The 25727-nt window shown below is 33.5% G+C and overlaps 4 protein-coding genes across 5 annotated transcripts; 3 read left to right on the plus strand and 1 right to left on the minus strand.

The window, feature by feature from the left end:
* The first annotated feature begins 686 nt into the window (after window positions 1-686).
* On the plus strand, window positions 687-4968 carry LOC100811106 (uncharacterized). The gene is made up of 6 exons (XM_014763941.3): window positions 687-1334; window positions 1693-1845; window positions 1998-2123; window positions 2253-2297; window positions 2455-3029; window positions 3526-4968. Exons 1-6 carry the CDS (start codon window positions 773-775, stop codon window positions 4201-4203), a joined length of 2139 nt encoding a protein of 712 aa, XP_014619427.2. The 5' UTR covers window positions 687-772; the 3' UTR covers window positions 4204-4968.
* Window positions 4969-11259: 6291 nt separating this feature from the next.
* Window positions 11260-13107, plus strand: LOC100811641 (lignin-forming anionic peroxidase). The gene is made up of 4 exons (XM_003538916.4): window positions 11260-11606; window positions 11744-11935; window positions 12074-12239; window positions 12551-13107. The coding sequence occupies exons 1-4, from the start codon at window positions 11391-11393 to the stop codon at window positions 12946-12948; spliced, it is 972 nt and encodes a 323-aa protein (XP_003538964.1). The 5' UTR covers window positions 11260-11390; the 3' UTR covers window positions 12949-13107.
* Window positions 13108-14823: 1716 nt separating this feature from the next.
* On the plus strand, window positions 14824-20098 carry LOC100812170 (endoglucanase 5). 2 transcript variants are annotated; one of them, XM_006590741.4, is made up of 11 exons: window positions 14824-15132; window positions 15666-15878; window positions 16389-16589; window positions 16788-16874; window positions 16956-17120; window positions 17394-17517; window positions 17637-17800; window positions 18035-18374; window positions 18470-18514; window positions 18741-18791; window positions 18874-20098. In XM_006590741.4, the coding sequence occupies exons 1-11, from the start codon at window positions 14929-14931 to the stop codon at window positions 19161-19163; spliced, it is 1884 nt and encodes a 627-aa protein (XP_006590804.1). In that variant the 5' UTR covers window positions 14824-14928; the 3' UTR covers window positions 19164-20098. The 2 variants fall into 2 exon arrangements, with proteins under 2 accessions (XP_006590804.1, XP_040862600.1); XM_041006666.1 differs by lacking the exon at window positions 14824-15132 and adding an exon at window positions 15219-15527.
* On the minus strand, window positions 19792-24853 carry LOC100785606 (enoyl-[acyl-carrier-protein] reductase [NADH], chloroplastic). The gene is made up of 13 exons (XM_003537728.4): window positions 24571-24853; window positions 23757-24070; window positions 23159-23268; window positions 22936-22991; window positions 22772-22856; window positions 22638-22685; window positions 21715-21789; window positions 21521-21632; window positions 21378-21429; window positions 21238-21289; window positions 21085-21142; window positions 20339-20437; window positions 19792-20244 (listed from the first exon to the last, which is right to left on the minus strand). Exons 2-13 carry the CDS (start codon window positions 24031-24033, stop codon window positions 20090-20092), a joined length of 1179 nt encoding a protein of 392 aa, XP_003537776.1. The 5' UTR covers window positions 24034-24070; window positions 24571-24853; the 3' UTR covers window positions 19792-20089.
* Between the last annotated feature and the right edge of the window lie 874 nt (window positions 24854-25727).

Raw genomic sequence — 25727 nt, forward strand, 5'->3', positions numbered from 1 at the left:
AATCCGAAGTTTTATTTAATTATGAAACCAGCTCCCGTGCATATCAATTTAACTGTATTAATTAATCTAAACATAGGAAAGAAAGAAAACATAAATCCAAGAACCTACGAATTCTCCCCATAATCAATGAACAAAGCCCCACGCTACCTTCCCCTAATTTTACCAAGTAAAGCAAGGATTAGTAAAATGGAGGCCTGGCCAGTTAGCATAAAATTCAATTCACAGTGAGTTTCCAAAAAAAAAAAAAAAGAAAGATTCGAGACATTCTTAAAGTTGGTTGCAAAGCAAGTGTCATGTGTTCCTTCATTCGCATACATGTCTTCACAATACTTTCATCAAGACACCCAAAATCTGTAAAGTGATCCATATATGATCCTATTTCTGCTCAGTCATATCATATGGTTAAGGGAATAACAAATATTGGGATTACACTGTAACTGATCATGAGTTAATTAAGAATTAATGTCCATCTGACTCCCAATTTTTGTCACTAGCTAAAAATTATGATTGAGATCATTAGTGTAGCTATATCTTTCCAAAGAATGTCTGTATTAGCTTGAAATTAAAAATTGATGTTATAAAATAGAGTATAAAAATAATTACTCACTATATATATCTTTTAGTCACGTAAGCAAAGAATAAGTGCAGGAAACTTTTCTTGTGGAACTAATCGAGAATCAGTGCACACACATAAACCCTTTAATTTGCACTAATGCAAAATGAAACAAAGTACACACATTCAACACTCTAGCCATAGCTGTGCATTGTTGGAATGGAGAAAGAGGAAGAGAGGGAAGAAATGTCTATGTTTGATGAGACAACAATAAGAGCACAGAGAGCTGCAAGGAGTGGAAACTGGAGATTGTTCAAGAGAATATTGGAGGAAGACACCAAGCGTTTGCTGGAGCCTTTTGACTTGTTTGGAAACACTGCCATTCACATTGCAACTCGCTCCAACAATCCATGGCTCCTCCATGAGTTGTTGGAAGTGCTACCTGCAAAGGACAGGTGGCATGCCCTGAGGATGGGGAATTGCGTGAACAACACCCTTCTCCATGAGACCATCTTTTGTACTAGGGTGGAGATGGCTGGCGTTGTGTTCAAGTTTGAGAAGGAGGCGCCGCCGGAGGACGCACCGGAAGAAAAGAAAGGGTTGCCACTTGTGGAGATCATAAATGACTCAGGTGAAACCCCTCTCTTCAGGGCTGCCAAACTAGGCATGCTTAAGATGCTCAAGTATATGGCCAAACATGCTCAGGGTGACATTCCAAGGCTTTTTGTTAGATTTGACAAACATTCCATTCTTCACGCTAGTATTCTTGGACAATTTTTTGGTACGTGCGTGTCTCACTCCTCTTTTATATATATCCCAATTGAGTATAAACTATGATAAGAATAAAGGTTTAATTTTTATTTTTCTTTCACGTCACTGTCTTTTAGTTTTTATACCTTTCATTCCTTATAAAATGTTTTGTCACTTAGCAGTGAATAGAGTGTCATATACCATCTCTATTTCTATTTATAAGAAATAAGTTTAGTATATTTTATACTATAACTTCTTTCTTATAAATAAGATCAAGACCGAGGCAGTATTATATATACAACATATATTGTGTGTATATATATATAAGAAGAGATATCTTGTGCTTTATATTTCTTGTATCAAGAATTAATAAGTCTTTTGTAGAACAGATGTTGCTATTTGGTTGCTGAATATGGATGAAAAACTAGCCCAACACAGGGATATGAATGGAATGACGTGTCTTCAACTTCTATCTAATATGCCGCTTGTATTTCGGAGCCAAGCTACTTCCATGGGAGCCGTGAAGAATCTTATATATTACTGTACATCTCTGTCTTAACCATTTTCTACATTCATATATATTATTATGTTAATTGTAACAGCTTTTATCAAAAGCCAGCACCCCCCTCTGAGTAATTGGCATATATATACAACATGCTTTGGTGCTCAAAGATTGAAATTTTGGCTGACACAGTGCTACCTGAGGAAGGATATGAAATTGATGATGATGAGGAGGAGGAGGAGAATGGCAGTGCTGATTTCGGACAGAGGAGCGATTTAGAAAGTGGTCAACAAGACAAGGCCAAGTTGCCCAGTTCAGGTATTCCTGCTCTGGAAATGAGTACAATAATACACACTCACACCATGCACACATGAAATTCCTAATGGCAAGTACAAATCACAAAAATTATGTGACTACTCACGTGACAAAAATTCACAAATTTTGCAGTTCTTTCAAGGATCAACTATGCTATTTGGAGAACTCTGGCTAAAGGTTACAACTTAGAGCTAGCTTTAATTATTAACAGATGCTTTATTTTATTTTGTTGTCCTGCTATCTGATTTAACATGGGTAAGACACTATGTCACTATCTCATTCTCAAAAAATCATTGGTTTCTGTTTTATCAATTTTATGCGTGATCATGTGCAGAGTTCAATGGAATTGGACGAATATGGCAACGCAAGAAGCAGCATAAGTTAGCAGAACATCTGGCTGAGCTTTTAGTGCAGAGGGACTTTTCATGGCAGATTTCTTTTCATGAAAACTTTCAACCCTTAATTGTATTGCCAGTTCTTTCATCCAAATCAGACAGGATAAAACACATTCACCACATGAAGGAGATGCACAAGACTATATCACATTCTAGAAGTTACAAACTTATAACCACCGCAACAAGTATTCCCCATTCTAAAAACTACACGCCACTTCTCATGGCAGCTGGCTCAGGAATCGTCGAAATCGTTGAGAAAATCATTGACAAGTTTCCCGAGGCCATTTGTCACGTTAGCCAGGATGAGCACAACGTTCTGCACATGGCTGTGAAGCACCGTCAGCTCAAAATCTTTAACATGTTGAAGAAACATTCAGCATTTAAATCATTGCTATTTCGGATAACTGCGGAAGGTCGTACTCTCTTGCACCAAATTTCGAGAATGGAGTTTTATGTAGAGCAACACCTACCTGGTGTGGCATTCCAACTACAAGATGAATTGCGTTGGTATGAAGTAAGCACCTACGTACCCCACCTAGTCACCCTTCATAAAGAGAAATTATATGCATGCTTTGAAACTGTGTCCATAAACTCAACCAATTTTTACATAATACATAATCAACCAATGATGATGTACTATTAGAAAAGAGAAATTATTGTATGGTTAAAGATTATCACAGTTTCATGTAATAATTTCTGAGTAACACGAGAAGTTATTACATGGTGAGGAACCATAGTCCTTACCAATCTTTGAGTAACTCATAATTAATTAAGTGCATTATTAACTCTTTTTCATAAATTAAAAGTATCAGATTATATATAGTATAAAGATTGGTAGAAATCAAAATATGTAACCGTGCAATAATTTCTTATTAGATAATATGTTGCTAGCACTCATCTGAATTATATATAACCATCACTAACTACAACAGCATTTATCTTTTTATGCATGGAATGCAAAACTGAAGGAAAGAACTCAATGATTTAATTTGTCGTGTATGAGTATGCAGCGAGTGAGAAACATTGTTCCCCCTCACTACCTGATGCACTGTGACAAAGACGGGCTAACAGCTGAGGATGTTTTGGAAATGGAACATCGTGAAATGCACAAAGAAGCAAAAGGGTGGATAAAGGAAACGGCTCAGTCATGCTCCACAGTGGCTGTCCTTGTTGCCACCGTCGTGTTTGCTGCGGCCTACACCATCCCAGGTGGCACTGATCAGAATAATGGCACACCCGTGTTTCTCGGTTCTCGAATTTTTCTCTTCTTCACTGCCACTGATGTTGTGGCACTTGTGAGCTCACTGGCTTCGGTAGTAATGTTCCTTTCGATCCTAACATCTCCGTTTGAGTTGTGGGATTTCCGTAGCTCTCTGCCGCGAAAACTGAGCTTAGGATTTGCCTCTCTATTCTTCTCATTGGTATGCACGATGCTGACATTCAGTGCAACAGTTTTGCTCACCGTTCGGTTGGAGAATCAACTGCAGCAATGGGCTTCCGTTTTGTTTTTCTGTGCTGTGTTCTTTCCTGTGGCAATATTTTGGAGGTTGCAATTCCCACTTTACAAGATGGTTCAAAGACTTGCTAAGCGGCTATTCAAGACGCTTAAACAAGCCGTGCCAACTACGTTGATAAACTATTTCAGGAAAAGGACTCGGAGAAGAAAGTATCACATTATCATTGACTAGCCAGCTTCTTTAGTCTTAATTTAAATTAAATATTAAATGTCATCGGTCTCTCTCACTCTCTCTCTCTATATAGCCATTTCTCAAATACCTGGGTTTCAATAAACCAAGTGTGGAAGAGGAACAGGAAGAGGGATATCAATATTCTTTAATTATTAAAAGATAAAATCAATATCTTAGTCGTTAAAAAATGTTTTCCGGTGTAGTTCCACAATTTCATTTCCATTCCTTGATCCCATTTTATTTCATTCTTAATTAAGAAAAGAAAAATAGCAAAGTATCTATAATATATAGAACATAACATAAATATAGTTTACAATGGATCATTATAATTTTGTTTCTTAATTTTTTGTGAGATGTGTCACAGGTGCTTAAAGAGATAAACATATTAGAAGTCATATGATGCTGAAAAGGGAGATTCCAGAATGGTTTGACTGTGTTAACGAGGGAGGGTATCCTGTTTTCGAGGCTCGTGGAAAGTTCCCTGCGGTTGTTTAAGCATTTGTGTTTGGGGAACTGAATGTCAACGTTATGGAATCATCAAATCGCTTGCACTTGCTCATTGAGGGTGAACACATAAGAGATTGTGAATTCTTGGGGAAAGGGAATCATGTGTGGTTGTGTGACCTACGATATTCCCTTTTTACCTCCTAATTATCCATTATATCATTTTTGTTTCTTGGAATTCAAAATTAAATATATCTATTCCAAAAATTTATAATTTCGGATATACATTTCCAAAATGGTATATGTTATTTCAAAAATATATTTCCGATAATAATAAATCATAACTTAATGAAAGTATACACGGGCAACAATCACTTAAATGAACCCCAATACAAAATATTTTTCTTAAGGATAATAATCACTTAAATTTATATTTAATTAAAATTTTAAACTAATCTTAATTTCAAAAAAACAAAAAAAATAATCAATAAAAAAATAAATGACATGACAATTTTATTGTTAAAAAACAAACAGTATCAAAATCCTCATAATTTTTTGATCTATTTTAATATTTCTTTTTGTGACATTCTATGTTATTGACATGTTGCTTAACCAGAAACAAAATGAGAATTTTCAAAAACAAACAAAAATTTACTATTGAATGTAAAGATGGAAGAGAATAACAGGAAAAATATATGAGACGAGGTTGTAACCGTCATCACGTGAGAAAAAGATCTTAACTTTTATAATAAAAATGGAGAGGATCCCACTATTTTATTAAAAAAAATAGTTTGAAAAAAATACAAATAAGTTTTTATCCTTTTTAGAATATTTTACTTTTTAATAAAAAAAATAGTGAAACGAGATGTGCCTATGCACGATTAAGTGACTAGTATAAACTATAAAGGCATAAAGTAGGATGAGTTTTATTCTTTTTATATTTCTCATGTAGATGTGTTTTATTTAAATGAGCAGGTCATGCATCCATATTGCGTGTTTCATTATTCATTTGTTTTATTATAGTTTGTACAACGTCATATATATAACCTAAAACGAGTGATATCTATTTTAAGAGAAGTATTAGTAAGAAAATATCGACCCTTCTTTAAATCAAATTCTTGAAGTAGTTATTATCAAATGAATTGAGCGTGACCAAGTGTAATGTTGCCAATTCTTTGTTATTATTATCATCATTTCTGTGTTCTTAATTTCCTGCATGTGGCGCCATATTCAGCACGATTAAACAAGTGCGGTGCCACCTGTTATTATTATCATCAGAGAAGAAATCATCACATTACCATTGACTTTCATGAATAAAATATCACCGGCCTGTCTATATAATCATATCTCTAACAACCTTTTTTTTATTGTGTGTTTTTGCAGCTAAAATAATATACATTAACTTTTGTGTCTTTATTAATTACGTAGCTAATTACAATATAAACGGCAGTATATACTTCTTAGCTAGTTTCATTTCTTTTCATTAAGTGTAAATTAAGAAAATATTTAATTTACTTGTTTCTACTGATTTTTTTTGTTATTCTTATTATGTATCCTTCATTTTAATTATTTATTATTTTAATATTTCATATATTATTATTTTCTGTCTTTTTTTTACAAGGAAATAAGTTAGAAAATTATAGTTAATGTCGGCTTAGAATTTTAAAATGACAAATAAAAAGAAACGAACTAGTATTTCTTACGGATATATCATGTTATTTTCAAAACATTTCGTTACAACAGTTTTACATGCTTTTTTCAAGGATAAAAAATACAGCAAGTCTTAGAGATTTTGATCCAATTCCTACTTGTATTTACATTTTGATCATTAATGATATTAGGTAGTGCACTTCTAGTAAAAAAAACAAAATATGTACAACAAATAATTTCATCAAGAGATATATTTGTAAATATAATATATTGATTTATTATATTATCATAATAAACAAAGAAACATAAGAAGTAAAGTTATATATGCATTACAAAATATATTAAATTAAAATTAACATGCATATCAATTTACATATAATAAAAGAAATTATTTCAATATATAACTTTTAGCACAATAAAATATCATAAACAAATAAAAATGTGTACACAAAAGCGTTGATTATAACTACAAGTCTATAACTACAATTCAATAATCATAATTTTACAAGCGAATTTTGTTTCTTCAATTCGTTGATCTATAGTGATAGGTATCATTGTGCAGGTAAGGAGAGAATGCCAAACACAGTAAACCCAACTCCATTATCATGTGTTAAGTATCCAAAGCTGGCTTAGAATTATCCTGTAATAAAAAGAAACATAGAATTTCATCTCTTGATAGTTAATATATAAAGCCTCAAGGGCTCTATCTGATAGATTTAATAAATAAATAAATAAATAATTTCTCCTCCACAATTTGAGGGGTTAAAGGTAATTAGGGAAGGTATGGGCTTCCTTCCAGTATAGACAGAACAATTGCGAAAAAGGATAAAACTTCTCTTGTTCATCACGTTAAGTATAAGTCCAACTAACCAAGAAGAAACCAAATAAAATATATATCTTATCTTTATTTAGAAAGGGGTAAGTAACAAAATATATTGTTACCCACATATACTTACATAAGGATTTTCTGCAATCCAATCAGGATTGTTTTCTGATAGAAAAGTGATATATTGCTTAATGGCCTGCTCTGGACTCATAATCCCAAGTTGTCGCCATGCGATCCTTACACAAAAATAATCCAATTAACTACATCAAAGAATCTAATGAAGTAATCATAACTCTGGGAAGACGTTAGCCACAGACGCGCTTCTAGGGGAATGATGAACCGCGGGTAAATTAACCACTTATTAACAGGGGCAGTGTAGTCAAAAGGGGGTGGTTTTGACTTTTCTATTATGTGTAATGTGCTGGAGGTGTACGTTTAATTAATTTGTTTTAGAAATATTAAAATGTGCTATAAAATCTAATAGTCTGAATATAATATAGGTTGGGTTGCGCTAATAAATAATCATGGACTAGCCCGTTTAGCCTCTAGTCTATATAGAAGAATATTATTGGAAAGAATGAAGAGGCCATTATGAATTTTCAAAAGGTAATACAGAATTGTAGCCTATTATGTTAATATATTTAGCTATTTATCCCTACTTCCAAACCTGCTTATTTACATATTGAATTCTAGAATGTATTAAATTCTTTTGTAGAAATTCTACTGGATACTATGTCCAGGATTATCTTACTTATAACCATGTCAATGGCAATCTTCGTACAGCACCACAAAATAGCAGCATCATTTTTGGGTGAGAATAATTATTATTACTAATTACTAATGCTTTACAAGTCAGATTGTATCATTTATTATTAACTTCTCGTGATAATTTTTAGGCGGATCATGCCTGCTGTCAATGTTCAATATGAGAGAATTATCTTGGTTGTGAATGGGATTTTCATTCTTTTGAGTCAACTGTTTTTGGTTATGTATATACTTTGCATTCAAGTGGGAAGTTTCAGTGTATTATTTTTAATTAGAAATATTTAGGTTAATAGGTTCGTAGGTTGATAGAGTTAATGAAAAATCTTACATTTTCAACTTTTCCCCCGTTTATATCTCTCTGGATAATCTCTTGCTGACAGGTGTGGTGCTGTACAATCTGTGACATTCAGTTCATCTTCTGAAGAAGCCCTTGATGGAATAATTGGTTTTGGGCAATCAAATTCTTCTGTGCTTTCACAGCTTGCTGCATCTGGAAAGGTGAAAAAAATATTTTCACACTGCCTTGACAATATTCGTGGTGGTGGAATATTTGCCATAGGGGAAGTGGTGGAACCAAAAGTCAGCAACTCCATTGGTACCAAGATTGTATGTGCTGTAACCTAGTCTTTCATTCTCATACCATGATATTGGTTATCATATAAATCCAAGGGTAAATTTGGTGATCAAGCAATACTGAAACTACCAGTAATGAAATATCTTTTATATAACCTCATATCATGTTCACAAGATTTTTAGTTGGCTAGGTTGTTCTGTAATTGAAGTAGTGATCACTTTCAGCATCAGCATTATGCTTACCCAATGAGAAAAGTTTCAACTTTTCTTCACTGTAAGATTTTCTTAATGGAAGACAAGAGGGATTATTTAATTTGCAATGCAATTCTGCAAAGACTAGAGGGGGCGTTTCTTTGTTTATTTGCACTGCAAAAGAAAAAAAAAGCTATCACGTTGAACACTGTCTTGAAGCTAGCACAAAGACGACGAAGTTTAGAAAGACACTTTGCAAATCTGTTTGGTTAAATTATATATATGAAGAACAAAAGACAAGGTCTTTTTCAGCGAAGCTTTCAAATGATACAATATTAAGAGATCACATATAATAACAGAATGCATGGAAAGCATATGAAGACTGAAGCAAACAAAGCCGTACGGGCTACCGATTCACAAATGTATACAAAAAGAAATGGCATCAAATCGATCGTCAAACTTTTCTACAAGTTCAATAAATGCAAAAATTAATAAATTAAAAAAAAACCTCCACAAAGGAAAATTGAACTAATCTATAGCTACCTGGTCAACTCCGACCGCGCCATCACCTCATTGCAAGAACACGCTGCAGCAGCGCATATAATAGCGACCCACCCAGCAGCTTTCCTATCCTAATGCACCTTTTGAGTTGCCTATATATGACATTTCTCACACAACCAAATGCCCTATAATTAGAATTCATCATGATAAATATGACTTTTTAATTAATTTAGTTATTATAAAAACCAACCAATTTTTACTATAAATAATAAAATTATGATTGGATAATATTATACTATAATATGAAATAAAGTCTCATATAATAAAAAGATTAAACATCATATAAATAAGTAAGGATAATATTTATAAATTCAAATTTATTTTGAATTAAAATACAATATTATATTTATTTATGTGATTACCTGTGATTCATTAGTATAAATTTTTACGTTTATCACCCTTAGATGCACAACAATCTATATCCCTTGTATCCATACATGGAGGTCAAGCATGTTGGTGACAAAAACATTTTTCATTTTCAACAAATAGACATTATCTATTTTTAATTTGAAAAAATATAATATTTTTAAATTATAAAAATTATGTGCTTTTAGGTTTTTGGCGATAGACTAAAAATATACTGTTTTTGTTAATTATAAAGATTAAAAATAAATATAAATATATTTTCAGGAATAAAAAGTATTTGATTTATTTTTTCACACATATATCCTATTTGAGATATAATCATATTGTCTAACATTAAATATGTACATTTTTTTCAACAATAATTCAAACCTTATACACTACATTATAAAAGACTAACTCTTCTACTAAACTCAACTTAATTTGTCCACAAAGTATATTTAAGTTTATTCTCTAATTTATTTATCATAAAAACTTATAATACTTTTATTTCTTTGAAGATTAATTAAATGTGGCGTCTTTGCAACTTATATATGCACTTAATTTTTAGCTTCAGTTTGACCTATCGAAAAATTTGCAAAACATGTCCAATAAAAGCATTGAGCAAACACTCAAACAATGTGAAAATTGTGAATCAAAATTATTAACATATATAGTGTAATTGTCATGAAATTTAATTAGTATGTAGGTATAGTGTCAAAATTTGACATCATCAAATTATTGAATGATATATATATATATATATATATATATATATATATATATATATATATATATATATATTATATTTTTTATGGAGTTTTGTAACAATTACTTTAAAAATTGTGTATAATTATAATTAGTTAACATTATAAAAATATTTACATTCACATAGTATATCACAATTAAACTTATTTTCATATGCATCACAAGTCTAATTATTAGTTAATTATCTTTATCTAAAAAAAAGTTAATATATCTTCAAATTAATCCTAAAATAATTTTTTTGTGAAAAAATTGATATTTTCTTCTCTTTTTTTTTTTTTAAAAAAAAAAAGGAGAAAGTTTGATTAGTTGATGTATGGCGCCTCGCCCATATCAGAAAATGATTAATCAAACTTATCGTTATCACGTGGGATACTATCCTCAGATGAAGTTTAGATGACTTTCAAATTTGTTTTGGTCAAATTTGTTAAATTATATATTAGTACATAATAAAGACAAGGAGGAGCCGACAAGGTCTCTTTCAACGAATCTTTCTAATTAGAATATTAATCAGTAACAATGCATGGAAAGCATATATATGAAGTAGCTAGAGCAACAAGGCGTGTTCACTGTTCACGATTCACACATACAGAAAGAAACTAAAGGGAAGAAATGGCATCAATTCATCAAACTTCCCTACAAGTTCAATAAATGCAAACAATATATGGGGGAAAAAAACTTCACAAAAAAAATAAAATTGAACTAATTTAAATTTTAAACAATATATTGTGGCTTAACTTTATACATACTGGCTTGTAGCTGGTCAACTCCGACCGCGCCATCAACTCATTGCAAAAACGCGCTGTAGAAGATAATAGTGACTCAGCCACCTTTCCAAATCCATACCAAGCCAGCTTTATTTTCTGAGTTGACTATGATAATTTCTCACACAACCAAATGTGTACTATAAATTGAGGACCAACCCAGGCTCTTTTTTCAATCATCTTCATTTCTTTCATTCTCTATTTCTTGTATCAAATTAACATTATTTCATTACTTCTCTTCATTTTTAAGTTAAATATATTCAATTCATTGCAATTTAAGCTTCGAACAAAAGTGATATATATTTATGGCGTATAGAACTTTAAGTATCACAAGTTTTGTAATATTCATACTTGTGTTGCTAGGCACAATATGTGATGCAAAATTGTCATCAACATTTTATGACAATACATGCCCCGATGCACTTAGCACAATCAGAACTGTGATTCGTAGAGCAGTTTCTAAGGAACGCCGCATGGCTGCTTCTCTCATACGCCTTCATTTTCACGATTGTTTTGTTCAGGTATACGTACGTTATGATTAATTAATTTATTAATTGCATGCACTTAACTTGATTAATCTTAATTAATTTGGATCATGTGTTGTGTTAGTAGAATCATAAACAGTAACTGGGGATCCTACTCGTATGCATTATTGCAGGGTTGTGATGCATCAATTTTGCTTGACGATAGCACCTCTATCGAGAGCGAAAAGACTGCGCTTCAGAATGTTAACTCAGTAAGAGGATTTAATGTCATCGATCAAGCAAAAACTGAGGTGGAGAAAGTATGTTCCGGAGTGGTGTCATGTGCTGACATTATGGCAGTAGCAGCACGAGATGCATCATTTGCTGTAAGTTTAAGTCAAAAAAAAAAACTTGCTATATTTATTTGATGCTTTTTTCCTTAACTTAATAACATGCAAAAGCATATATGGTAGTAATATTTAATGACTTAATTATGCATTTTGTTATTAATTCTTGATGAGCAGGTGGGTGGTCCATCATGGACTGTGAAACTTGGACGAAGAGATTCTACCACCGCAAGCAAAAGTTTAGCTTCTAGTGACCTTCCACTTTTTACAGACGATCTTGACACTCTCATCTCTAGATTCAATAGCAAGGGACTCACTGCCAGAGACATGGTTACTCTATCTGGTAATTAATTAATTAATCATATACTCATATTGCTTGTATATGTATCTACCAAAAATTAATACTTATAATTTTTAGGCTTAATATGTTTTAATATATTAATTAACTGATGACAAAAATTCAAAATAAAAAAATTTAATATATGTGAAATATTCAATGCAACCAGAAAGTTTATTAAAAATCTAAAATAAAAATAAATAATTTATTATAAACCTGAAATATATTTAAGCCTTATATATATATATATATATATATATAAATTAAGTGTGGGACAATTATTAAAGGAATTATATATGTTTTCTTAATGCTTGCAGGTGCCCACACAATTGGACAAGCTCAATGCTTCACATTTCGTGGAAGGATATACAACAATGCAAGTGACATTGATGCAGGATTTGCTAGCACTCGTAGACGTGGTTGTCCTTCCCTCAATAACAATGATAATAATAAGAAATTGGCAGCACTGGACTTGGTGACGCCCAATTCATTTGATAACAACTACTTCAAGAATTTGATTCAAAAGAAGGGACTTCTTCAATCAGATCAAGTTCTATATAGTGGAGGATCTACAGATTCTATTGTGTCTGAGTACAGCAAAAATCCAACAACTTTTAAGTCTGACTTCGCTGCTGCTATGATAAAAATGGGAGATATTGAACCATTAACTGGATCAGCTGGAATGATAAGAAAGATATGTAGCTCTATAAACTAATTTAGTTCTTGGACACATATCAATTGGCATTGTGTTGTTTAAAGTTTCCCTAAAATTATTTAATAAGTGTTGCATATACTTATCAATTCATTTAAGTGTAATTAGTGTCTTTGTTTCATTGATCAATAAAGTGTAAGTTTCATTGTTTCTCTTAATTTATTTGTTCTTGCGCATGAAATTTTGGTTATAATTTGCATGTGTTAAATTTGGTTATGCTGGACCAATCCATATCATACAAGGTTGACCAAATTCAACATCACGGATTTTTTTACCTGAAATACAACCAACATTACTCTAATAAAAATGTTATTAACCAACATTGAAATATCTTTTATGAAACATTTACTCCTATATACAGTATTTCAATTTGGACAATCAAATCAAGTTAGGAAACTTTTTTACGTAAGAATCAAATCAAAGATAAAGATAGGTACCAATAATTTATGATAACTTATGCATTTACAACAACAATTTAAACATCATGATCAATCAACTGATCGACTAGACATCCTGATTCATAGTTCGGGCATGCATGTAGAGTGTATTTTTATCTGTGTTACCTAAAGAAAAAAATTGTGATTTTTTTCATCTTGGAATCATGACTAAATGAATTGTGAAAGAAATAATATTTAAAATTCTAAATTACATTCCTAATTTAGATTTGTAAACTGTCAAAATTAATTAGCAACAAATCGTAAATCATTTACAACGGTCACCGGTTACAACTGTCGCCATAAAAACTTTAAAAGTAGCCGGGCTCAGTGCTCAGACCTGCCAGCCACTAAGCGATCCATACATTAATTTGTTTTTTTGACATAACAGACATACATTAATTTGTGAAGATATAGTACAACATTTTTCAATGTTTGGAGGTAAAAATATGATAAATAAAAAAAAATCACATAAAAAATAAAGGAGATGTTAATTGTCATTAAGACTACTTTTCAGTGCTCAGACGTGCACGTGTCTATGAATAGGGTCACGGGATTTTTCATTTTGAAAGTAGTTTTTTTTTGTAAATTTTTTTAAAGTAGTTAACATTATTCATAATATATATTTTAAATTTATTTATTTATTTTTATATTTATGTTGAGTTAAATAAAATTTTGTGGATACAAATTTAGCAATCTTGACAAATGATTAAGATGAGTTTGCAAAACCCAGCTCACTTAAAAAATACTCATTGAGAATAATGTTGGCTGATGAGAACTAAATATGAATAAAAAGAAAATTTCTTTGCATTGGTGATTATTAGACCTTATAATCAATCTCTTACCAATGCCAAACCAGTATAACCTTCCCTTCTATAGTCTAGCTTCTTTTTTTTTTGGCAAGGCCTTCTCAATCAATGTCAACTAATCCAAATTTCAATTTTTGGGCGGACAATTTTAAAGACTTTGTATATATTTAAGGAAATTAAACTCTCCAGATGTGATAGAAGCCAAGAAGTTAGACGTGTTTAAAGGGATATATGTACTACCTATAAATTATTACCTAAAGCAGCACCTATTTTGCCACCATTATATTATAATTCAAGTATTAGTATTTAGCAAATGCACACGAGGCTAAAGAAAATAGGACAAATAAACATTATGCACGATCGACGGTTCAAACTGATGAGGCATATCTCGAGCCTCATAGAGGTGCATCACGGTATCACCGCCCCTCAAGTATGTATATATTATATATTACACGTTGGCACGTTCAAACGTGAGAACCTCTTCGTACTTTCGAATGTCTCATTTGTCCAATGTCAACCCGAACGTGATGGCTACCACCTATTCACCAAACCATTTCTTTCTCTCTTTCTTCGATCTTGCCATATATATATATATATATATATATATATATATATATATATATATATATATATATAAGAATTTAGAATGCAATGCATGCATAAGTTGAAACGTTAGTTATAACTTTATACTATATAGTCACATTTTTTTCTGATTTCCCTGAGGCTGCAAATTAACTATCATGAACCTGAACATCTCTTTGTGCATGCTTCTCATAGCTCTTGTATTGCGCTTAGGGGGAAGTGCACCCTCTGGCTTCAACTATGGTGATGCCCTTGATAAGAGTCTCATGTTCTTTGAAGCACAAAGGTCTGGTAAGTTACCACTGCAGCAGCGAGTCAAGTGGCGTGGTGATTCTGGTCTCCAAGATGGTTTTCAACAAAGAGTGAGTCCCCATGATAATATTTTCAAGAGATTCAATGAATTGTGGTGTTAAGTCATGTTTGGACAAACTTCTTGGTAAATACTTGTTGAGAAGAAAAAGAAGGTATATAAAATGAATTTACCTTCTGGCACAAGCTAAAATCAACCTATGTGACTCAAATTTTGGAGAAGTTAGAAGAGAAAACTTCTATCAAAATTAAATGCATAAGTTGATTTTAGCATATATATATATATATAAAGAGAAGCTCAATTCATTTTACTTTTTTCTTAATTTCTCTCTCTTATGAGTGGTAAAGAAAAGTTTATCCAATCAAGAACTTAGGGTGTATTTTGGTTCTGGGTTAGAGACCACGGGTATCCCCCAACCTACAGGATCAGAAGTTAATCTCACTAGTGGTGTGTGACTACCGGTGGCTCAAGATAATTTTACATACTACATGAGAGAAATCAAACACGATTTTCTTGCTAAATAGATTATTTTCACTTAATTTTGTTTGTGTGTTTTCATTTTTGTTGTTGTGTGATGTGATGCAGGTAGACCTGGTGGGTGGGTACTATGATGCAGGAGATCATGTGAAGTTTGGGTTGCCAATGGCCTACAGTGTCACAATGCTTGCATGGGGGGCCATTGAGTTCAACAAGGAAATCACGGACTTGAACCAAATGGGACACGCATTATGGGCAATTAAATGGGGAACTGACTACTTTATCAAAGCACACACTCAGCCTAATGTTCTTTGGGGACAGGTAAGCAAGTGCAACAGACAGGGATGATTGAGTTCTTTAGGTCGGCCACCAATTTTCATCTGCTTAAGTTAATTATTATATATAGTTCTATACACAAGTTTCCTAATTAAGACCATATTAAGTTCTTCATTATTATTTGACAGCATTGCCATTATATATCATTATTATTCTAATTCAAATCTATATGTATCATTTGGTTTGACAAACTACTTTCATGAGAGGAAATCAATAAACTTTTTGATAAGTATATATATACTAGGGAAAAAAAAGATAAAATGAACTAAACTTCCCCCAGAAGTTAAAACTAATTTATACACATCAATTTTTATAAAAGTTTTCTCACTTCTTCAAAAATGGAAGTGTGTATGTTGATTTTAACTTCCGAAAGAAGTCTGATTTATAATTGAAAAGGTTATCCTAACAAAACCTTCAAAAGTATTATTACTCTGGTATTGAATGTTAAGCATGCTTACGGTAATGTAAGATATTTCTTTGCTATGAGAAATTCAGGTGGGAGATGGAGTTTCTGATCATTACTGCTGGGAGCGTGCTGAAGACATGACAACTTCAAGAGGTGCCTACAAAATTGATGAACAACACCCTGGCTCAGATCTGGCAGGTGAAACTGCAGCTGCATTGGCTGCTGCAGCTATAGCTTTCAGGCCCTACAACTCTTCTTACTCTAATCTCCTCCTAGTTCATGCAAAACAGGTGAGCACTCACATTCATAGCACTTGAAAGGAATAATAAATGACAATATTGAAAGGGAAATTGAATTTGAGTGAAATATTTTAAAATGAGGACTACAAATCTCAAAAACACAACATGGTAGTATTCAGTTTATCTGATTGATGAATGTTAAGTAACCATATAGTTAACTTGTTATTGGTGTTGTTTTATCTGTTGCAGCTCTTCACATTCGCAGATAGGTTCAGAGGTCTCTATGATAACTCCATATCAAGTGCTCAGCAATTCTATACTTCTTCCGGTTACTCGGTGAGTATACATTGCTCTCCATTCTGCCTTTACTTCCATTAGTATCCAATCAGGTCTAACTCAGTTGCTCCGCCGGTGTAGGATGAATTGTTGTGGGCTGCCACTTGGCTGCACCTAGCAACCGGCAATGAATACTACATAAAGTATGTAGTGGACAATGCTGTGTATATGGGAGGAACTGGCTGGGCTGTAAAAGAGTTCTCTTGGGACAACAAATATGCTGGTGTGCAGATCCTTCTATCAAAGGTAAATTATTTATGGCAACTTAATTTAAATCCATTTCATGTTCTGAAAGTATAATAGCTATGTTTAGAGATATTTATTAAAATTTTGTTCATGACAAAACCATATAGCTATCATCATTTGATCCACGTACCAGACCCCAGATGAGAAAGGACTTTCTTTGTTGTCATTGTGAATCCATGATTTTTTTTGTGTATATGGAAATCAAAATGTGCTGTTACTGCGTCTCCTCATACCAAAGAATCATGCAATAAATGGTTCCAACTCAATTTGCAGGTGTTACTAGAAGGAAAGGCTGGTGCTTACTCTGCTACACTAAAGCAATACCAGGCCAAGGCAGAATATTTTACCTGTGCTTGCTTGCAAAAGAATGATGATTACAATGTCCAAAAAACACCAGGTTAAATGCTAGTAATGTAGAACATTAACTTAACAACTTTATCTCATTCTTAAATGGATTTAAAAAAAAAAACATTGATGGAAAAATATAATCAATCTCATTATATTTCTGCTGACCAGGCGGCTTACTATACGTGCGTGAATGGAACAACATGCAATATGTTTCTTCTGCTGCATTCCTTTTAGCTGTCTACTCTAATTACCTCTCAGCAACAAAATCACAGCTCAACTGTCCAGATGGACAAACTCAGCCTCAGGAGCTCCTCAATTTTGTTAAGTCACAGGTATCTATTGGAATCTGACTTTTTTTCCCTAGTCAATCATGTGTCATGGTTGGACAAAACTTGGATACAATTATTCAAGTGTTTTTGGTGTTGTTCTCTAGTCAAAATTAGAATTTTACATTGGTATTGCACGTAAACACATACAAGGAAATGCATCTGTGTTTTGTCAGTCGTGGTTTAATGTGAGATTTAATTTCATTAGTAAACTAAATCTGTGAATTTTGATTGACACAGGCTGACTATATCCTTGGTAAAAACCCTGCGGATGTGAGCTACTTGGTTGGATATGGAGCAAAATATCCTCTTCATGTTCACCACAGAGGCGCTTCCATTGCTTCAGTCTTTGCTCTTCACTATGACGTTGGCTGCACCCAAGGATTTGAGATGTGGTATAACCGTGCTGAGCCAAATCCTAATGTCATCTGTGGTGGCCTCGTGGGCGGTCCAGATAAAAATGATGACTTCTCTGATGAAAGATCCAATTATGAACAAACTGAGCCTACAATTTCAGGTTCTGCTCCTCTTGTAGGCATCTTCGCTAAACTGCAAAGTTTGTATGGTAATATAGGTGAAGGTGAGGGATAACCACCATCCTAAGTTAATCTGCTTTGTTGTCTTCCTCTTCCACTATGAAGCCTCATCAATCATATTTTTTCTCTTGTCACACAGGTTACAACCATAATGAATCACCAGTGCCCCAGCAAAAAACACCAAGTAAGTCCTAGATATGATTTTTCACATTTACTCAGCAGCTAATAGTTATTGGTTTCACATTTTGTAGAATAATTGGACATTATTTCCAACGGATTTCCAAACATGCATATAGTAAAATAAAATAGGACAAAGTCGAAAAAAGAGTCTAAACCTTGTTGTAATTTAGAAAATTCCTGCTCATGCAGCCTTTGCACTACTAACTAACAAACATCTATTGGCTTGACAGGTACAAATCCAGGGAAAACAACAATGTCCAAGACATCATCAGAATCAGAAGGTAATATCTAAATCTAACCATCGTTGCTTTCGAAATTATTTTTTGCAAGCAGTGGCTGAAGAATGGTAAGGTTGTGTTGCAGGTGCCCCAGTTGAATTCCTTCACTCAATAAGTAGCTCATGGACTGTTGGAGGAGCAACTTATTACCATCACAGGGTGATAATCAAGAACACTTCTTCGAAGCCAATCTCAGATCTTAAGTTGGTGATTAAGGATCTCTCAGGCTCTTTATGGGGACTCTCGCCAACAGAAGAAAAGGACACCTATGAACTTCCCCAATGGAACAAGGTCTTGAATCCTGGCTCCGAATGTATATTTGTATATGTTCAAGGCGGACCCCAGGCTACAGTCTCGATTAAAAGCTTACATTGATCGATCATTTTGTAGAGGCCACATTCACAAAAGGCACACTTTTTTCAACACGCACGTGAAATATGTTTGACAGTTAAACTTACGTCGCTCCATGATTGTAATTTTGCCATATCAATTTGTCAACCCAGTCCATCCATACCTTTCTTGTCCACAATTGTAATCAGTTTCTCGAAGTTCCCTATTTGATCCTACAAACAATCTAACATATGTAAAGGTCATTTGTGAAATTAAAATCTTATGAAAATGTATATAATATATCTTCATTGCCAGGGAAAAGGTTTCCAACGAGGAACCCCGACAATGTAGTTTTCATAACGACTAACAAGAGAATCTGGGAAAGAAATACACACACGAGTTGAAAGTTATTCAGGAGCTTGTTACGTTACAATGTTTTATTTTCAGCAGACAATGACACTTCCAACCACAAGAACTGCAGAGTTCAAACAATCTACCACCATAACTTAATTACACAACACTTCTACGATAATATTCATGCTTAGCAAGTTTGCAGTAGCAAGCTCATATGCAAGGGTGATTGGAAATGGAGAAAGGGACGGGGGGACGAGCAATTGCTATGTCACAACTCACAAGGTTCTTACCACAGGATAGAGGACACACGGAAATACAGTTTTATTACGAAACATCTCAAATAAGCATTGATCAATGTAAAGATCCTCTTACATTCATAATCATGTGGCCTGCACTTCTGAGTACATTGCAAAAAAGAAATGTTCAAAAGTCTGAGGGAAAACTCTGAAAAATAGCCTACAAAAAGCAAAGTAAATGCTCAAAGTGGATCCTGCACTATCTTGTTGGGAAGAAGGTAGGAGTCGCAGAACTTGAAGATGGCTAGCTACAGTGAAACAAAAATATTGCCATTGCTATGCTAATTCTGGTGACACTAGCTTTTGTGGGGTAGCTTCCACTTAATGCTGGTCCTTGGGAATGTCAAGATCTTTAAATATTGGACTGTCAACTCCAACACCCATAGCATTCAGACCATTGTCAACGTATAGAACAGTACCAGTGATAGCAGATGCCAAAGGTGATGCTAAGAAGGCAGCTGTGTTGCCCACCTCCTCTGCACGACAAAATTTCAACTCAGTTGTGCAAATAATCACAGATTGAAAATGGAACGTGTACATTACAAGTAATAATTCTGATGAAAATGTTACCTGCTGATAGTTCTTTCTGTAGAGGTGCATTGGCTGATGAGTAATCGATCATCATATCAATGAATCCAATAGCCTTTGCAGCCCGACTTCTCAGTGGACCTAGGGTGAAAATACATTGTGTCAACACATTAATCAAAAGAATTAAATCACAAACATGCGAACAACAGACATTGAAGGAAAATTGTTAACTTCACAAAGATGGAATTATAATCAGTAGGGGAGAGAACTATGAAATAGCACAAAAACTCATAATCTAAATGGAACTATAAGGTGTCACTTCATTCCACTGTAGGGAAGACTTAATTCATGCTAATTGTACACAACAGTATTGATATAACATAATAAAATGTCATTCAATCATTTGGTATCATTTTGGGGCAGTCAAGGATGCAGTTGGCATAGAGCCAGCATTTGATATAACATAGACAGTAAGATGATTGTGTGAAAATTCAAACAAACTCCAAATATAGGAGCCCAAATGAACAACTAATTACTAATACTTGACAAAACTGATGGTCCTAGCATTGGTTTAAAGAATTCAAGATATCCAGGGTAATCGATTGAATCTTGCACCTCCATGGCTAAAAAGATTATACTTTTCAGACCACGCCCATTTTGTGCAAAATGTCACAGACAAAGCAAGACAAACATTTGCCCCCGCCACCATGTCTTCCACATTAAGAAATCATAGCAAGACAAGGAAAACAGAAATTTATTAATTTGGAAAAGAGAGAGGTCACCAGTACCAGCAGATATAGTATTGACTCTAATTTTGCGCTTTCTTCCTGCTTCGAAAGCAAGAACCTGAAATAGCATGAAATATGATGTAATTTAAAAGAGAGAGAAGTAAAAATGAAACACATCTATGTCAGCGGGGGGGGGGGGGAGTTGAAGCTTACTCGTGTATCACTCTCCAGTGCAGCTTTGGCAGAACTCATACCACCACCATATCTGTATCATTATTTAGATCATGAATATTGTCAGTCTAAATTTATGAAACATAGAATTATAAGGACTTTCTATGGCATAACCAAAATACCCAGGAATGATCCTTTCTGAAGCAATGTATGTCAGAGAGATTGAAGATCCACCTAAAAACAAATCATAAAAGTAAAAGATAAAATGATATGCGGAAGTATGAAGTGATATAATGGAAGCCCTTTAATAAGATAAGAGACATGCCTGGGTTCAAGATTGGAAGAAAATGCTTGAGTAAAGAAACATAGGAGTAACTAGATGCAGATATTGCAGCAAGATATCCTTTCCGAGATGTCTCCAACAATGGTTTGGTCACCTATATCAGAGTTTACTTTTTATTAAAGTCATATACCAAATTCATAAAAGAACTTCAATGCTTATTAATGAATTTATTGTACCTCTGGTCCATTGGCAAGTGAGTGCACAAGGATATCTATGCTGCCAAAGTCTTCTTTAACAGATTCAGCAACTTCCTGAAAAGTAAAGCAATGAACAAAAGATATAACAAAGCTAACTAATTCAGGCAGGCAGAAGACAGGACAGCATGGGACACAGTTCATATGACTATTCATAAGCACCACTAGGCTTAATACTTCATTAGAATGCTAGGGTTCTTCAACTCCCAGCAAAAGAAATACCATATGCTTAACTAGCCAAATGAAAAGATACTTACAAGTACAGAATCATCTCCCTTACTGGAGAATCTAAAAGTAATGTAGCTTCAGGCTTTGTCAGGAAAAACGGTAAAGAAGGGGCAGAAATACCCCCAGCTTAGACATATTTGGTAATACCAACATATAAAGTAAGAATTTTAGTTGAATGGCTTATTAAAATTCTTACTCAAAAAATAAAGGGCCACATGATTGCCATAACTGCTATTCATACATAAAGCCCAACATGGCATGAAACAAATTAGTTAAAACTTAAAAAGTAATAATCTTATATCAAACTTGTTAAGCTTTAGCTTTGAAATACAATTTATACAATATATATAAACAAAAGAGTAAAGACAAATGTAAGAGTAAATTAAAATAACTTCCAATTCAGGGCTTGCTTCATATAAATGAAAACACGGAAAGTGTCTACAAGACTATAGATGTCAAACACACTACAGCATGTGACAACAGACCAGACTAGTTCCTTGATCTCACTAAAGTCAAGGCTACAAAAATCTACTGAAATCAATCTTAAGCAGAAAAATAACCAATCATAATTTTCAGCACTAAATTCCAGCTTTTTACCACAAGTATATTATTCAGCATTTTTATCCAAGATAGCAACCAAAATATCATTTTAACCATGTAAAATTTAGTATATATACCTGAACTGTCCATTTAGATGAACCGGCATAGCGCTTGTTTGCTTTTATCTATACAATTGTTCAAAAGAAAAAAAGAATCAGCATGAGGATATAAATTCTGACATGCAAAAAGAAACTAGGCATCTCGGATTTACATCTTCTGGCACATCATCAAGATTGTCAAAAACTGCATCCAATGGATAAACTTTGGTAATCTCCATCAGCGAACCATCTGGTAATCTGGAAAATATAGTTTCTTATTAGCAATAGCATCACATAGTCTAACAAACAAAATCAGTAACAGTATTTAACGTCATACACGCGTGATTCGTCAAACTTTCCACGCCGTAGGCTGGACTCAAAAATATTCAGAGCCTATAGAAATAGTTCACAGTTAGTAAATGTATCACCGTAAAAGGACTGGAAAACATATGCACTGGAGGGGGGAGGTGTTGTTCCAAAAGTCAGCAGACAGAACCTCGTGAATTTGTATATCAACTGATAGGTACCCATTTTTTATCCAAAATAAACAAATAACTTACAGGTACCCATGTGCCAACAAGAATTTCAGCTCCGGCTGCAGCAAGAGATTTTGCAATTGCCCATCCATATCCATTGTCATCAGCAACACCAGCAATAAAAGCCCTTTTACCTACATATATTGCTATTTTCAGTAAAGCGATATTTGTTCTCATACTCTATCATAGCAAAATCCATATCTATGAAAAGATAACCAATCAAATTACAAAATTCAATAACAAGAGTCACTTAGTTTTGCTGAAATTATCAACAAAAAACAGATAAATCTGAATATTAGCTTGTTATTCATGTATTAAAGCATTGAACTATTATATAAACTGGCCTTGGTTGCAATGGCCAACATTCAATAGTTTTTTACAGCCAAGTGAGCACAATCTCTCCAGTGGCTGAGAGGAAACATGTTTGATTCTTCATGTTGACTTGTATACCAATTCAGGGCTCAGTATACTTTGAAATAATTGAAGTAGTAAATAGGGAATGAGAAGGTAAGTGTGTCAGAAATTTAACACTTCTCCTAAACTGTAGTTAGACATCAATGAGACATGTGCAAATAAAAAAGTGATATTAACAACAAGGAGCAGGAGAGAAAATGAACAATACCTTTCAGATTAATTGGCAATCCTGAGACTGCACTTTGTGCACTGGACTCAGTCATAGCCTTTGTGACACTTTTGACAGATTTTATGGACGATGAAGTGAAGCCCCGCCCAAAAGGTTGCACTGATGCAATATGACATGCACTTGCAAGTTTATTCCACGACCCAATCTTGGACTTGCCGCCAAGAACCACAGCCCCTGCATCTGCAATCTTTTGTGATGAAGGAATGCATGATCTTGACATTGCAAATTGCAAGCCAGAAAATGATGTTGTTGTCATCTTCAATGTGCGCAGTATGGCAGAAGGGACCCTAAATCTACATAAGGAAACTAGCATCAATCAATACCTTAAAAACACTATAATAGATTAGACTTTACTGATTTCTTATTTTTCAGATCCAATACTTTGACGTTAAACGTGGCATAGAGAAACAGGGAGGTCCAGTTACCAACAGTTTGATTAACAGTTAGAGTTTAGACAATTGAGGATGTCCAGATGATTATTCAGTTAAATTCATTGTAAAATTCTTTTTTTTTCACCAAGCAGCGTGAACTGAAAATTGACACATAAAGAGTAACTAAACCACAACAATAAAGCTAGGTCCAGTACACAGTGCAGCACAATGCACCTCGAATCCGTGTAAAGAACAAAACTTTAGCTCATATTCCACCGATCAAGAAAAACCCAGCAACATTCTTATGGGTAGTGAATAAATCTACATTTCCCACTAAAACCCCCCACAAACATTTTGGCAGGAAAGTGCAATAATTGAACAAGTAGAGGACATAAAAGCGAGAAAAGGAAGGTGGGGGTTACCTGATGGGTGATAAATGAGCCAATGTGACGAGTTGAAAAGAGCAATGCAAGAGAAAGCAAAGGGCTTTTTTAGTTGTAGCGGCTGTAGGCAGCTGGGTTGAGTTGGAGACTTTGGAATTGTCGAAAGCAAAGCAGAAAGTGAAGTCTCTCTCTCAAACGTACTACTGTTTATTTTATTTGGTGTAATATTTTTGGGGTAAAAATTATCATTATTTATTACTCCCACCCCCCTCTCCAAGCTATGGCAAAATAACACTCGACCGGTCGTCCCTATTCTTCGTCGTCGAATGTACACAAGTAGTATCCTAGCTTACTAATAGGCGCAAGGTATAGAGCTTTTCTACCAAAAGTGTAATTTTAATTTTGTTATAATTAGTAATATAACTATAATATTATTTATTTAACTATCATAAAATAATTATTCTATATTTTAATAATTTAAACTATAAAATATGAAAAAATTACATAATTATATAATTAACAATTACATATAATATATATAATAATAGAATTGTATATAAATATATAACTATATTATAAATAATTATAAAAATATTGTAGGGAGTGACATGCCCAAACTTGAAATCAATCTCATTTCCGCAAGTCAAAAAATTTGACTTCGACTTCAAAGTGAGATTTTTTCGTTAAAATTGAGACAAAATTGAACCAGTACTCATGAATTTAGTTTTTATTATCATGTCTAAACCTATTTTTTAAGCACTCATTTCTAGACAATGAATGTCTTATTAATTTTTAGCTACTGCAAGACTTGAAATGCATTGCATGATAATGTTATGAACATGTGACTAAACTAGCTAATTTGGCCAAAATCTCCATGTTGCTGTATCAATCTTTAAGATTACCAAATATTTTAATTTTAAAAATACATTGTGAATACAAATATACATGATAGAAAGCTAAAGAAGTTTGATGAGTTCCAAATTATGGACATATAATGTTGTTTCTACTCTTCTAATGATCATGAATTCTAGTTATCATAAAAGTGTTTGCATAAGGTTAAGTATATCCTACACAGTAGTATCGTGGACTTGAAAGTTTGGATATCATATCCTAAAGTCTAGTTGTGTTCCTAAATAATTCAATTTGAATCAACTAAATAATTTTGGGAGTTTTTATCTTTTGATTAAAAGATTTAA

The sequence above is a fragment of the Glycine max genome, chromosome 11 (genome assembly GCF_000004515.6).
Source record: "Glycine max cultivar Williams 82 chromosome 11, Glycine_max_v4.0, whole genome shotgun sequence".
NCBI lineage: Eukaryota > Viridiplantae > Streptophyta > Magnoliopsida > Fabales > Fabaceae > Glycine > Glycine max.

Coding starts and splice junctions, on each gene's coding strand:
- LOC100811106 (XM_014763941.3), top strand. CDS start 773: ATGGAGAAAGAGGAAGAGAGGGAAGAAATGTCTATGTTTGATGAGACA. Junction 1,846..1,997: donor GAAGAATCTTATATATTACT/GTACATCTCTGT, acceptor TGGCTGACACAG/TGCTACCTGAGGAAGGATAT. Junction 2,124..2,252: donor GGCCAAGTTGCCCAGTTCAG/GTATTCCTGCTC, acceptor CAAATTTTGCAG/TTCTTTCAAGGATCAACTAT.
- LOC100811641 (XM_003538916.4), top strand. CDS start 11,391: ATGGCGTATAGAACTTTAAGTATCACAAGTTTTGTAATATTCATACTT. Junction 11,607..11,743: donor TTCACGATTGTTTTGTTCAG/GTATACGTACGT, acceptor GCATTATTGCAG/GGTTGTGATGCATCAATTTT. Junction 11,936..12,073: donor CACGAGATGCATCATTTGCT/GTAAGTTTAAGT, acceptor CTTGATGAGCAG/GTGGGTGGTCCATCATGGAC.
- LOC100812170 (XM_006590741.4), top strand. CDS start 14,929: ATGAACCTGAACATCTCTTTGTGCATGCTTCTCATAGCTCTTGTATTG. Junction 17,518..17,636: donor CAATGTCCAAAAAACACCAG/GTTAAATGCTAG, acceptor TCTGCTGACCAG/GCGGCTTACTATACGTGCGT. Junction 18,792..18,873: donor GACATCATCAGAATCAGAAG/GTAATATCTAAA, acceptor GTTGTGTTGCAG/GTGCCCCAGTTGAATTCCTT.
- LOC100785606 (XM_003537728.4), bottom strand. CDS start 24,033: ATGACAACAACATCATTTTCTGGCTTGCAATTTGCAATGTCAAGATCA. Junction 22,992..23,158: donor TTGTTGGCACATGGGTACCT/GTAAGTTATTTG, acceptor CTATTTCTATAG/GCTCTGAATATTTTTGAGTC. Junction 21,430..21,520: donor TCTTCCAATCTTGAACCCAG/GCATGTCTCTTA, acceptor ATTTGTTTTTAG/GTGGATCTTCAATCTCTCTG.